At 37.4% G+C, this 15,002-nt stretch overlaps 1 protein-coding gene across 1 annotated transcript in view; it reads right to left on the minus strand.

Annotated features, from left to right (window-relative positions):
• Positions 1-15,002, minus strand: part of LOC139731514 (uncharacterized) — a 49,766-nt gene that overhangs the window by 31,999 nt on the left and 2,765 nt on the right. The window contains exon 2 of the mRNA XM_071642398.1: positions 9,235-9,279. Coding sequence (XP_071498499.1) covers positions 9,235-9,279 — 45 coding nt within the window. The remainder of the gene's footprint in view (positions 1-9,234; positions 9,280-15,002) is intronic.

Consider the following 15,002-nt stretch of genomic DNA (forward strand, 5'->3'; position numbering starts at 1 on the left):
CTGTGTCCATTTGCTATTGGTTCCTCTTTGACTCGACCATACATACCATAGTCCAAACTGTTCACAATATAGATACAATACGAACAATATCACTAAATGCAATCCGTCATGTTTGGCATTCTGCCAAGAACTGCATTCATTTGACATAGGCTGCATTTATCAATTTTCCCACGTTTGAAATGCGTTTCAATACCCACTATCAAAACCGGTTCGCAAACACCTTTCAGATTGTGTTTCTTGAAAGTTGTATTTTCATCAACTCTGTTGTGAGTCGATTGGGAGGCTTTGTCACTGCAAAGCTCCACTGCCCAGTTTCACCCGAGGAGCAGACAGGTGTGGTTGGCAGTAGTTGTCGTCGCGCATTTCAAAACGAATTTTGCGTTTACCAACTCTGAAGAATTCTGGTTCAAACATGTTTGTACTCGCTCTTTTTTTCAGCATTTAAAAAACATAGTTCTAGCCCATAATCAAAACAGCTTTGAATTTAAATATCAACTGCCCAAGCTCCCTGAAAGTTGTTTGGAAACCTTAAAGGCACAATTTACCATTTGCAGTTGAAACAAAAACCCAGCGTTAGTGCTTTAAGATAGTTCTAAAATGTGAGTTACGGATAGAAACAACCACTGTAAAAATATGAATCCGTATAATCGATGTTAAGTATTGGTAAATACACAAAATGTGAACAATAGTTATAATGAAAATGTTTCACGACTAAACTGTCTACAGTTAAGGTTAATTGAAAAAAAACACTGATATCTCCTTATATTGTAGGCTTATTGCAAAAATCTTATATGGTAGGATGTTTTTTGATACAACAGACCTACACATATATATGTGCATCAAATGTGCTATCTTGAACATTTTTAAAATCACTGTTCCCAAAGGTAAACTGGACCTTTAATTCTGCGCCAAAAGTGATAAACGCTCACATACATCTAAGTCCATCTTCACACGTACAATTATGGTGATTACCACTACAAATGCTGACCGAATACTCAGTACTCCATCCGATCAATTTCGAACTCAATGATGTGCTGCCTCTGGGCTTCATGTGGCACAGTGCGCTGCACAGTCACCACTCTCTACAAGCTATTGATGTAGGCCAACCTTTACCGGACTGTGTACAAGTACACCCATCTAAAAAAAGAATAACCTACCCATGGCTTCGCAAAACAATGCTAAAGCCTGTTGCCAGTCATCACATACCACTACCGGTACTTTACTTGAATGTGTGTAAGTACTAGTACAGCTGTAGTTCCTTTTCAAGACCACACTCATCTCCCAAAAACAGAACCTGTATGCACATATGTAGTGCACTGTAAAACAACAAAGCTATTAAAAACCTATTGACAAAGTTAATCATGACACACTATACTGAACACAACCTGTCCTTTTCAGAATCACGCTAATCCTAAAAGAATCTATGTCACGTACCGTAAACTAACAGAACTACAGCCTCTCACGCCGCGCAAACCTTTTTAAACATACAGAACACCAGCATGCCCCATACAAATCCATGGCTACAGAGAACAAGCTGTTTGTAGACATCCATACTGCAGTATTTGGACAGCTGTTATGTTTTCAGCTTTCATCCTGCCTGAAATGCATTTTACACATAATGTATGTGATAATGAAAGCTATACTATCTAGGCAAGCATTTTTAGGAGCAGTCACAAACTGTACTATTTGAACTGCTGTTCCTAGAGTTTTGTTTTTTCTCTGTTTTGTTTGTTGCTTTTGCTTTTGTTTTAAAGAAAAGACAAGAGAGTGGTATAAAATGCAGTGGTACAAGCTGCATCTACAAGTAACTGCACAATTTAAGCTGTTCACCTAACAATGGGCAGACGACTGCACGAGCCATTACAATGGTTGACAAAAATGTTAATGATAATGAAACTGAAAATGGTCGCTGTCTCACATGTGGTTAGTCAGTTACATGTACATACATCAAATACAACCTAAGGACAGACAATGCTATCAATTACATGTGCATACTCATGAATTCCCTTCGAGGAGCACAGAGTATTCAACATTGGTTTATGAAGCAGCGGAGGGAGTTCTGTTAATTAATGAACAAGAGTGGCTCAAGAGGAAAGCGTGGGTAGATTCCAGAAACCCTCAGGAATACTGCAAAGAAGGAGCATCACTTGTTTTGTTGTGGGACAAATGGAATGAACGAGTCGGCAAATGCATGTTGGTGATTCTAGAATACTGCAAACGAGAAATATTTCGCTGTATGGAAATGTTTAACTTTAAACTTTCCACTGAACTTTCATGAAAGAGATATCACACAATGTATCTTTTGAGATATGAAATCATGTACACAAAGACTTAAATTACATTCTGTATACATGTAATCACTGACAAATAACGTTCACTGATGTTGCCTGGGATGACAAAACTTCCATCAACAGTACAATTTTCAGGGCCACCCTTTACTTCATCTCGCCCCTCCCTTTAAAAAGACAAAGTTCCGAGCCATGGGATACAACAATGCCTCCTAAAAGTACAACATACAATATGTAGCAGCACCTTTGGGAATGAAGTTTTTTTTTTTTTTTTTTTTTTTTTTTTTTTTGGGGGGGGGGGGGTAGGGGGTGGGGTACATGGAAGAGGAAGAACGTTGTCTTGACCACAGATTGACCAGAACACAACTCAAAATCAAAGTGAGTTCCCCTCCCATTTCTTTTTTGCACACCATCCCAGTATTCCTTAAGTGTTTGTCAGTGGACTTAAATATCAAATCGTACTGTATCTTGGAATTATGCTCAAAATACACTACACACATTTACCAGTAGCGGTCAGACATTCAAGAAAGTATTTCCAGAATTACCTGCTGTTTGATTCTTACCACATAACATCTACATCTGTGCAATGACTTGTTTGAATTCAGTAAAGCTTGTTCCACTAATAACCAAATTACAGCCTCAAATGTGCATGAAAACATGCATAATGTGGTATTACTTTGTCATCATTTTAGAAATAATTCAGCATTTGTTTTGTATGTTTGTCAAAAGGGATTTAATCCCTTTTGAAATTCCAAATAACTGGTATGTTAAACTCCATACTGAACTAAAACATACAGTTAACATACATGTAATCTGAATTCATTTTTTTACCACAACATTCTGTTGACTGTGCTTCTTTACTTTATGTAATCCATCATTATAAGTTTATCTGAGTCTGTGCACATACATGACACAAATACACTTCATTATATTGTACTGAACTCATGACTTTACCCTCAGTTTTGAAATTTATGCACAAAATGAGATGTGCTTCGCAGAGATGCAATATGGCACACGCGCAGGCAGAATATTACTGGAGCGTGAACACCATGAGAAAAATTGGGAGCTCCCCACCACACACCCTGCTACATCATCCCACTACGTGATTGCCATTAAATAATACAATGCTTTCGATGTGACGTCCGTGGATGTGCTCGCTCAGACCGGATGGATATATAGGGGGGATGCAAACGACTTGTCTGGAGAAAGTGGATAACAGCAAAGTGGCATCCAGCTTTTATTTATAACATCCATCATGCCTGCTCCTCCCTAGACGGCCAAATGTGATTGACATGACATGGCAGCAATATATAAACATTTGTACGCTCTCACTCCATCTCTTACAGCATCGAGGAGTACACATAAAGTGTACTGGTATCTTGCTTCAGCAAGTACTGTGATCTGTACCCACATTATGTACAATGTACAGGATAATATTACAACACGAGACTGATACCCTTGTACATATGTACAAATTATTTCATCATCGCTGGCTAGGTATCAATAAAAAGAAATTAACTATTTTTCTTTTTCAGAATAAAACTTCCAATACCATAAGATATTAACAGCATTGACATATCTCTATAATGTCATCCTGTCTTAGTAATGACCAGATGAAAATACATGTACAGCCTTTCACATCAGTTCACTTCATATTCAGATTTTGCATATTTTTGATGCATTATAATGTCATACATTGTACATGTAGTATGTGTTTCATTTCTTCATGTTAAGCAGTTATTGTGAGACAGATGGGTATATTAAATGATAACCTCTACAAGGGGTACCCAGGACGACATGTAACATATCTACATAATTTGGACTACCTGTGATACACAGCTTCTCTTGCTACAATGGGAAACATACATTTGTTTTTCCTTCACATTGTTGAACATACATGTAGTGTTCCATACATCCCCATGACAGGACTTTGTTAGAATTTGCACACAAAGTTTCTTACAGTATGTAGGTTGCATAATTTTGGTGTATATATATACTGATTACATGTCTTCATGCACACAATAACCATTAGCTGAGTAAAAAGAGCATTTGAGGCATACATTTGTACAAGGCCCATTCAGGCACACAGCAGTAATTCAGCCCTACAAAAACACACAAAAAATAGTTTATTTGTTTATTTGCAATGGCATAGTTTTAATCCATATTTGCAACCACATCCACTTATGGATCCTTCACTTTTACATGTTCATCAATGCCATTCCATGAACACAAAAGGAAGTAGAAATCCTGTTGCATGATTATCACTTACATCATAAAGCAATGGAGGAAATGCAATGTGATATTGCTAGCTGTATGATGGGCAGAATTTTTCTCACTAACTTTAACCCATTGAAAACTACTCCCAAGAATACTCAGGCAGGTGTAAATGGGAAATACAGGTTATAAACAGCAAAATCAGGCGTCCGTGAGGGCATCAAACGAACACTTGTGCCAGTGTTTTATAAGGCACGCTGAACCATTCTATATAACATTTCTAACTTTTTGACTCTTCTTCTACAGTTCTCCCTTTAGGCAATATTGTGCAGAGAATAAACAGGTTGATTTCTCTTGCATGCTACAAACACATTTCATCAGAACCATCAGGGAGGTGAGAAGAAACGTCTCACCCCCTGGAACCATGTACTTTTATTACAATATCTTGTCTCCCTGTTTAATTCTACTTGGAGATTACTGTGCACACTATGATGTTTGTCTCCATGTTTAAATTCTATCAGGATATTATACCACAAAGTGGCGTAAAGTGTACGCTACAACTGTATATGAGGAATACACTATTGCATGAAGTGTACATGTAGGGTGACTGTCATGAGGAATATAGCATAATTCATACATTTCTGAGTACTGTTTTCAAATAGCAGTCTTACTAAATATTAAAATATTTCAGCAATATGACCTGCTTGTTATTCTAAAGGGATCGTGTCACGCTGTACAATCTGAGATTGTGATGTGAGATATCAAAATATCATTATCTAGCTCATCAGGGCATAATGTCTTAATTACAAATGTCCTGTTCTACTATTATCTCCTTTCTCCAAATTATCTTATGTGTGGGGGGATTCAGGAGGTTGCTTTATGAAGTCTACAATTCCATTTGAACTTAATCAGCATTTTCACCAACTATGCGGCATGCTGAAATCATCATAGACTATGCATTAATAGAATATTTGTGTTCTGTGAACAAAGAGATGTCTGTGTCTGAGTAAATCAGCATCAAATAGTTTTGAAGGGAACTGTGATTCCCCTTTCTGCACTGTTTCTAAGAGAAAATATTTGTATGTGTGGATACCAGGAATGATTTAGTCACATTTCTAGGTATTGCAATGACTCTCCTTTTCATCTGAAATTCTGTAGTATACATCAAGTTTCATATACTGATACAGTATATACAGTATGACACTATTGAAACATCATGAAATTGTACGGCCAATTCAACAACCTTGCGAATGCAATCCAAGTAGACTATTGAAAACTAGACACTAATCCATGACACAAGAGAATACCATAATTGCCTAAAAATGTATTTTCATAAAAGTCTACATAATATATTATATTTTTTTTTGAAAGTTAGTGTGACATCTCCATGAACCCTATTCCCCCTCAGCTTCCGGGTCAATCTCCAGAGCTTGTTGTACACTCCTGAATCACTACATAATGATCAGATTTATCGCTAGCGCTTCAGGAATAGCCTGTATTTCTTCCGGTTCTGTAGTTTTATCATCCAGTGGGACTCTCGTGCTCGAAAGTTCAATCTTAAAGAATAAGTTGTCATGTGGACCCGCACTGTAGTTAAGGGTGCAAGATCTTATCATCAATGATTACACTGTAGCTACTATCGATGATTAGCCACAATACTATCAATGATTAGCTCCCCTGTGAACGTATCTAATAGCTCTATTATGGTGTCTGCTCATCTAACTGCCTGAGGAATTCACATTGTGGAGAAAAGAAAAAAAATCACTTCAGTCTCCTCTAGATGAATTCATTTGCCTCCAATTGGAAAGGCTACCAGCTTAGATATCATGGAAGCCCAGTGCATCCATGAGGCAACTATGTTTGGTACCCCAAGGGGTTGGCTTCTTGCGTGCCGTTGCAACCCGACAACCCACTGGTGTACATCTACACATCCTGTCATTATGACATTTCCTGAGCCTGGGCCTTCTTCCTCCGTCCTTCTGACCAAAAAAAATGTGACGGGAACCCCATTCCCACTTGACATTCTAGAAGCGGCTGCCAATTCTAACCGTCTACGAGTCAGCACTAGCTATAGTGCAAATGCGTACAGAGAGATGTCACCCCTTCCATTTCCAGATGAACATACATTTGTGTATATTTACTCATATTTACTCATGTATGCATTTTTTTTTTTTTAATCTACATTCCTGTTATATCCATCACAGACCCCCAAAGGGGGAGTGGTCACAGGAAGGGCTGCACTGGAGCTAGTGTTGATGATGCTCTGTGCAGATGTGTCAGGGGTGTGCACGCACCACAGACAAAATGGGCAATGACCTTGTGTCTGTGTCTGTGTCTGTGTGTGTCCAGACTAAAATACCCCTTGCACTGAGATTGTTACATCGAGCGTAACCGTCTGAGCCGAGAATCCAGGCAGCAAACGCAGCAGTGACTCATGTGATGCAAAATTAATACCCCATGTTTGTGAATCATCACAGATTGGTGCATGGATTCCCTATCACTGCACCCCATCAGGTGGATAGAAATGTTTGCTACTGTACTTGCTCAATTTGGGCAACCAGCAAGTTTCTTGCATTCAACCGGCCAAACGGCCAGTTTTGGTTGCCCTAGGTATTCAGGAATATGAGTTTTTAGCGAATCTGCCAAGGAAATCAAAGGCTGATACACAGTATCTTACATTGCTTCTCGCGTAATTCCGCATTCATGGGTGCTCTCTCACCAACAAACTATTGTTCCTGATTGACAAAATGTAGTAATAGCATAATAATGGTTACAAAGAGAATTCTATCTAATTATAGCACTGTATACGCCACATACGTGTATTTCATGAGGTTTTTATTTTCGCTAATTTTGCAAGTCGGGTGCCATTCGCGAATTTGAAAACACACGCAACTATAACTCTTATCCCAACATGAGTATGGCATGCACACATCGTATTTTCTCTGTTCAGCACTGTATTCCACAATTAGCAAATTTAACCACTCGCGAAAAAAATTGTCGCGAAGTCCTGATTCGCCAAAACAAGACTCGCTAAATATATGGCGTATACAGTATACATTCGACTGCAAAAGTATGGTTGTAATCCCCTGCATACTTCATATCAAACCATACAAAGCTACTCTTGTGTATATATTCATGAATACAGGAAAGAATTGTTGTTTGAACAATTTCTGAGAAGCACTGCAGTTTTCCGTACATGTACTTCCTGAAAACATCACGAAAAGTCTTCTCATGCTCTGCTGTTAACATTTACACACACAACTACATCAACAGCTTCTAGGGTTTTAAGTGGTACCATGGCAGCTGAGCTCAAATTACTGTTATTTCATGTTTGATAATGCTATAGATAGCTCACATCTAAAACTTGCTATCCAATTCAACAGGCTACAATGAAGAAAACATCAGATTACAGAAACAAAATCTTAGCAATGCCAGCTATCTGGCTTCACATAAGAATACACCATACACATTGTAGCAAATACTGACTGTTAACCCAGCCATTAATGTGTGTACAACAGCACTGTCTTGCCAACAAAGGCAGGTGTGTGTACATAATTAATGCCAACATGAATGCTGGAACCTAGACCCTGTTTACAGTGCGGGGCTGGGCCGAGCCGCGGCCGAGCCCAGCCTCAATTGCGGGGCCGAGCCCCGCAATTTTGTCCGTTTACACTACCGGGCTCGGCCGCGCTTTTAATTCAAACCTTTCAATATTTTGTCGTAGTGGCGCTCTGCTTGTAAACAAACGCAATTCGGTATAGTCTGGTTTTCAGCCCCTTTGCCAACTGGATTCCATGGCGACGAAGTCGCCGTTCGGGCAAAGGCCTTTGCCGAAGGAAAAATCCTTCGCAGGACAAAACCACCTTAAACTATACTAGTTTTCGAAGTTGAGGGGGTTAATATCCTGATTAAAGGGAAGCAGTCCTGAGATTTTCACTGTACTGATAATTAAGAAGAGTAAAAAATGTAACCTTTCACCAATTTATACGCGTGGACATCAAAAATTGTCTCCGTACGCGATTTTTAAAAAATAATTCCTGCAAGCGATCGTGTAAGAGCCTGCCAAAAGGTGCAACGTCATTGATGCCCTACTCATAAGTTGACAGCCGTGCCTCAGAAAACTCATTTAAGTGTTCAAAATGATTATATTTGATTTTTTCATAAAATGTGACAATATGTGGTTTTATTATTTCAAACAAAATATTTCAAGCTTATTTATATTTACAATTAATATAAAAATAAATAGTAAACATGTATTTATAAATAACTAGGGATGACGAGCAGAACACCGCTGGAAAGAGTTGTGCATCGATGACGTATGACTCTCCGCCAAGACTTGCTCATTTGCAGAGTCACACTTTTTTAACTGAAATGTACGAGCTTATTTGGTGATTTGAAAGTTTGTTTTTGATGGAAGTAGTTCATTGGAGGTACAATACCAACTACAACATATTTTTTTTAATTTCATGAGGACTGCGTCCCTTTAACGAAATAGTACGGGCAGAGGGTTTGGAAGCCAGACTAAAATTGGCCGCGCATTTGGCCCAGTTTGCGTTTACACTGAGAAAAGGCCAGGCTCGGCCACAGCTGAGCCGCGGCCGAGACCACCTCCAGAGCGTGGCCAAATTTGGCCCAGTTTGCGTTTGCGCGTTTACACTGAATTGAAGGCGGGCTCGGCCGCGGCCGAGCTGCGACCAAGCCTCGCACTGTAAACGGGGTCCTACTTTCTTACCTGTCTGAAAAGTGATTCATATCCAGTGAGGTTGTTCCCAGCAACCTATGAATGCACAAAAATAAACAAAGCAAACAAAATCAAATCCAACTATTTGATATTAAAATATTCTAATATTCATGGTACTCAGCAACAGCCAACTTTTCTTCAGAATCTATCGTTAACAAAACTTGATGAAAAATCAGATAAGATTGAATGAAAATGAAACACATAGTAAAGTGCAGACCTCAATGTCACTTCAGAAGAAAGCTTGGTCTCGACCAAATGCATAATTTTCAGACTTTTCAAGCACATCTAGTTAAGATGTTAAGTTACACTGTACATACAGGGACATGCAGGTGTAAGTCCGGTGTGAAAGTTTTATATGAAGTTTCAGTTAGTCATCATCCAACATGATCTATAATTTCTTTTTTTTTAATCAAGATTTTAGTCAGAGCTATGACTTTTTATACCATTTCCATAAGGCATGAATATGCTTCAGAATCCACAGAGGGAAGTAAACAGTGTAGCTTTGCTTTAACTGTTGGTTGTTTTGGCTTGAAATGAGATTCATAATTTTCTGCTAGTACAACAATTTCTTAGGGTATTTTCAATTTGATATGAACAACATCAACATTGTAGGATCATTGCATTATCATTCTACAACTTGTAAATGTCACCTTGTGAGAAATATGAACATTGCATTAAATTGAGTGGAATTCACATAATTATTGACATCTGACAGTGCAGAGAAAAATAGAGAGTGAAACAGATGCAAATACCGATATATGCCAAATCTGACAAGGTACTAAACAACTCCAAAAGATGTAAGACTTCATGATGATTGCTAAATTGTCACATTGGACTAATAATTCAATCTACAAATTTGAAAGCATAGTAAAAAACAACGATAAATGTTGACGAAAATACATTGTGCATCAACTGAATGAACAGATAGGAACTAGAATATGTGACCTTTTGTAATACACTCACATCAATATATATGCACAAATGATCTGGGATTTCTTTTTTTTTTAATGAATGTTACCAGTTAGGTTTTAATATGATATCAAACATGAGGCCAAATACCAAAAAGGTTTGTAGAAAATTGTACATGTGTATACAATTGTACATATATCTAGATGATATCGTTTGTGTGGGATCTAAAATCATGATATCAATATGATCATGTTCAAATAATTGGAAATAATTGCACAGAAATGAGTCAGCAAGAGTTGAGTCTTTCATATTGCACACAAACTCATCTACAGGAGCTGTGTATTGTTTTTATACGGAAAAGTTGCAAATTCTTCATACTGCCTACTATGAATTTTACGAGATGAATAATCTACAAAACTCCTATCACAATGTTCTTATGCAGGAGTTTTCCAGTACATTTATCAAGTACTATAAAAGAATACTGTTATTTATATCTAATATTGAGTAATAAGAAAGATATAGAGAATATATATACAATCAAGTATTCCATACAAAAACATCAAGGTTATTGTCACTCGAAGCATCTAGCCTAGCCATAAAGTCTCTACAGTTAGTTTTTCCAACTTATTATCATGGCTGTGACACAATGAATCTCTTGGAATGATTATGATACCAACCAGATGAATCTCTTTTCGGCATATTAGAGCAATAAGATTGTAACAAACAGAATGTAAACAGATACTATGAACAAGGACATAGCTGCTTCATGAGATGGTGTTTGCTGGGGTGACCATTTCCAACATATCACAACAGCCACTGTTTTGTTGGTGTACACATGCCACGGTACAATATTCAAAGGAAATGGGACCAGGCGTACGCGTTTATCTACAGTGCGCTATCTCAACATAACCAGGAAGCACGGAGTTTAGACGAAAGTTTCAGGCGTGACTCATACAAATGTGGTCTATCAATTAAGACCTCTCTGTCTATTAATAAACCTTGAGCCCTGCGAACCAGCGCATCACCATACTCAATCTTTTATAATCACAGTATTGACAACTCTGCTGCCTGCTGCAGAACTCTCAATAGATTGCTACAGCACTTCTTGGGTATATTTTAAACAGGAATTATGGAATTAGAACAGCTGTCCTGTAGAAACACTTGTGCACATACAAAAGAAAATAGAACCATCCTCTGTTCATCTCCAGTGACAATAGCCTTGATGTTTTAGTATTGGATAACTTTACTCCGTATTTCCTCTTTCCCACAATAGCACACATCCATGGGTAAACGTACATGTATGTATCCACATTACACACAGTAGCTTTGTATCAAATTACTAAAAACACCTCATCTTAAACTGCCTGGAAGTGTACAGGTGTGTGTGTGTGTGTGTGTGCATGCTTTCATTTCTCTTATGATATTGCTACATGTTGTATTTGGACAGCAACTGCCTTGTTATCATCTCATTTCGATACATTCTTATAAGTTGATTTTTCTGCAAATTAAATGCATGTTTTGAAACACAATTTTGTATGCAGTTAAGCTTTAAATCTTATTTCTGAAATAACTACAAAGATGATGATTTCCAAATCAATTGACGTAGCTTATTTGGAAAATTCTGATAAGATGCATCACATCAATTCTAAAAGCAACTGTGTCATCACTATTTAGCATATTTTCTTAATCTGTTTTTTCCCAACTGGCTGTGATCTGCACTAGACATTGCAACAGTGCAATTCAAGGCAAAAACTTTATAAGCTATACATGCATGCGTGCATTACATTGTAGCAAACTCTAACAATTTTCATTGGCACAGTTCACATTTGAAAAATCTGTTGTACCCTAATTCACCCACACATAAGTTGACCACATTCCAACTTATATTCCAGAAGTAAAAACCTGCTAGAAGTTCTACTGGAAACACATGATGCTTTAGGAGACTTGTGTCAGAAATACAAAATGTATCAGCGTAAATTTACTTTACCAAAAAGTATGAAAAGAAAATATGATAATGGTAGAGGTGAAAATATTGTACGGCTGTAACCCACCGCCTATGGAAATCAGTTAGGTCATAATGTAAAGTCACAAGCAATTATGAAAGTGAAGTGTTTGTAACTAATTCCATCTTGACAACTGTACATGTACGGGGTCAACAGTAAATTGTTACTAGTTTTGAAAGTTTTGTTAGTGGTTATTAAATGAAATTACAGTTGTGGAGATCTATCTATACACTCTAACATTGAAATGACAAAAATTAATCTGCTGGCTGTCTGCCTGATCTCTCCACACAAATGAATCAGCAATATGAATAAGCAATTCACTGGCGGCTTTGCGAATAATCTACCAGGTACCAATCATCTACAACTGTAATCCTCAACACCGCTTTCATCTCATTCCAATATACTATGCAACGTCAGTGATGTACATGTATTTTCAGTTATCATTGCAGTTACGAGCTATACAATGTGTACATGTACGTGTACATGTACGTGTACATGTTGAACTTGTATGTGAAGTTCTCAATCCCAAAACTCATATTATTTTCAGTGTGATTTTGACAGAAACCTACCACTCTGCTCATCTGATTAGATTCTGTTACCAAAGTCAACTTGCAAATGGTGTACAATATTACACTTAATGCACAGGTGAGAACTATAACCTGTGCATTATCTGCTTTATAAAATGGTTCTATTGATACCTTATTTTATGGGCAAATACTGGTCAGCTACAAGTAGAATTTGCGGCAAACTTGATATTGAAAAAGCCAAGATGTCAGAAGAAATGCCCCAACCCAAAGCACATGTACTGTACTGAACACAAACTTGTTTACAGTATAATTTGGGTGATTGACTGCACACCTGTAAACTGACAGAGTACACAATTGAAACTGACTGACTACGCGCTTGTAACAGCGCACTGTTAAAGTACGCAACAGCGATGTCATTGAGCATGATTTCGGCAAACCACTTACTGGGTAGTACTGGTCATGAGTAGGCAGTCAGTGGTAAAAACTAATGCCCGTTAGGCATTTTGGGTAAAATTAAAGACATATAATGTGACTACTCTCTGCCAATCATTAGACTAGGATCCATATTAATCATTTTTTTCCTGGGATAATTTTGCTTTAACAGGAAGTATCCTCTTGTCAACTCCAATCTTACCTGCAAATCTCATATTGAAGAAAGACTAGATGGAATTGGTTGCATTGTCATTGAGAAAAAAAAAAATCTGCTCAAACTCAAGCAAAAACACAGTATTTGCCATTTGGGGACAAAAAAAAAATGATCTTCAATCTTCTTTGAAATGTATTGTAAATTCAAGGATTAGCAATCCAGAGATTTGTGATTAAAATTCTGTACCAAAACCATAATAAACAAAGGTATACATCCTCCATGTACAACGAGGTGTAGTTTACATGTACTAGGGCTCAAGTAGCTTTGAAGCTTTTATTCTACATTTGTATCTTATGAAATGCCAGCAATGCATCATGAAAAGATACAGTGATCTTCAAGCTACAGAAGTACTGTATGCTTCCTGGGACTTGCAGTTTCATTTGACAGTAATGTCCAAAAAAGCTGATGAAATGATGTGCCTGGCTACCACTGTGTGCAGACCTCCCAACCTTTCTTGGCTATAAAAACATAGGAAAGAAAGAGCAGTTCCCATAGGACTGTGTAGCAAATTCAACGCGTAAAATAAGAAACTGCACTCATAAAAACAAGAGCTGGGAATAGTCGAAATTCAAATTCTTTCCTCCAAATTCAGAATGGTTGGGAGGTTTCCTACACTTGTATGTGGGAAGGAGACATTGTTTAGTGAATTTAAATGATGGTAACATTTTAGACCAGTGCTATCATGCTCTTTGTAATCCAGATTGATGGGGGAATCTAATGTTGCATAACAAACAAACTGAAAGAAATGTAAAAAAACAAAAACAAATACAAAAAGCACAGTATAAATAGCTTACGAGAAGGAGAATCCTTGAAAGTACATGTGTCATTTTGCAGCTTTGCTTTGCATTGTCTGTTTGCATCAATTTATTCACCAACTTGTATTTCAGACACAATTTGCAAAGTCAGAGGTCTCCATACATGTGAATACTCTTGGACTGAATTTGATGTGAGCGTACGTAGCTTAGAATACACGCAACTGAGCTCATAAACTTGCATTTCATCGTGTTACTTTTTCTATTCACTGACAACTGCTACACAGGACAGACATGTGCATGATTCTTTTTGTGAAGACTATTTAAGCTATTTCAATTTCAAAGCTTGTTCATGGTGGCTGGTACAAAGATCAGTTACTGTAGTGTGAATGCATACCATATACACAAGCTTACGTATAATTTTAGTCTTTGTTCAATGTTAAATCAATTAGAGACAATTCATTAAGTCAAATACAGCCATGTGTATAATTGCAGAATCAGCTAAAACCTGCACAAAAAAAGAAAAAAACACCACTATAACAACAACTAAATGATGTGAACTTAGGTAACAATATACCATTTGATGTCACTATTTAATACTTGGAGCAGTGATTTAATGTTCAAATTATCACACCTGATGCATACAGTTTAATTACAAAACACCCTACTGTACAAAAATTTTGCAAGGAAAGCCGCAAATATTATAAAAAGATATATATTTTCTCAACAAACCAAAACAGAGATGATTATTCTAAATTTATTACCTCCGCCAAGGGAGGAGGTTTATGTTTTCGTTACCGTTGGTTTGTGTGTTTGTTTGTTTGTTTGTTCGTTCGTTCGTTTGTTCGTTTGTCTGTGTGCAAAATAACTCAAAAAGTAGTTAAAGGGATGGTACAGTATTTGTGGAGTCGTGGAGATGAGA

The sequence above is a fragment of the Diadema antillarum genome, unplaced genomic scaffold, assembly GCF_040938485.1.
Source record: "Diadema antillarum isolate AM-2024a unplaced genomic scaffold, OU_Dant_1.0 seq00000376_RagTag, whole genome shotgun sequence".
NCBI lineage: Eukaryota > Metazoa > Echinodermata > Echinoidea > Diadematoida > Diadematidae > Diadema > Diadema antillarum.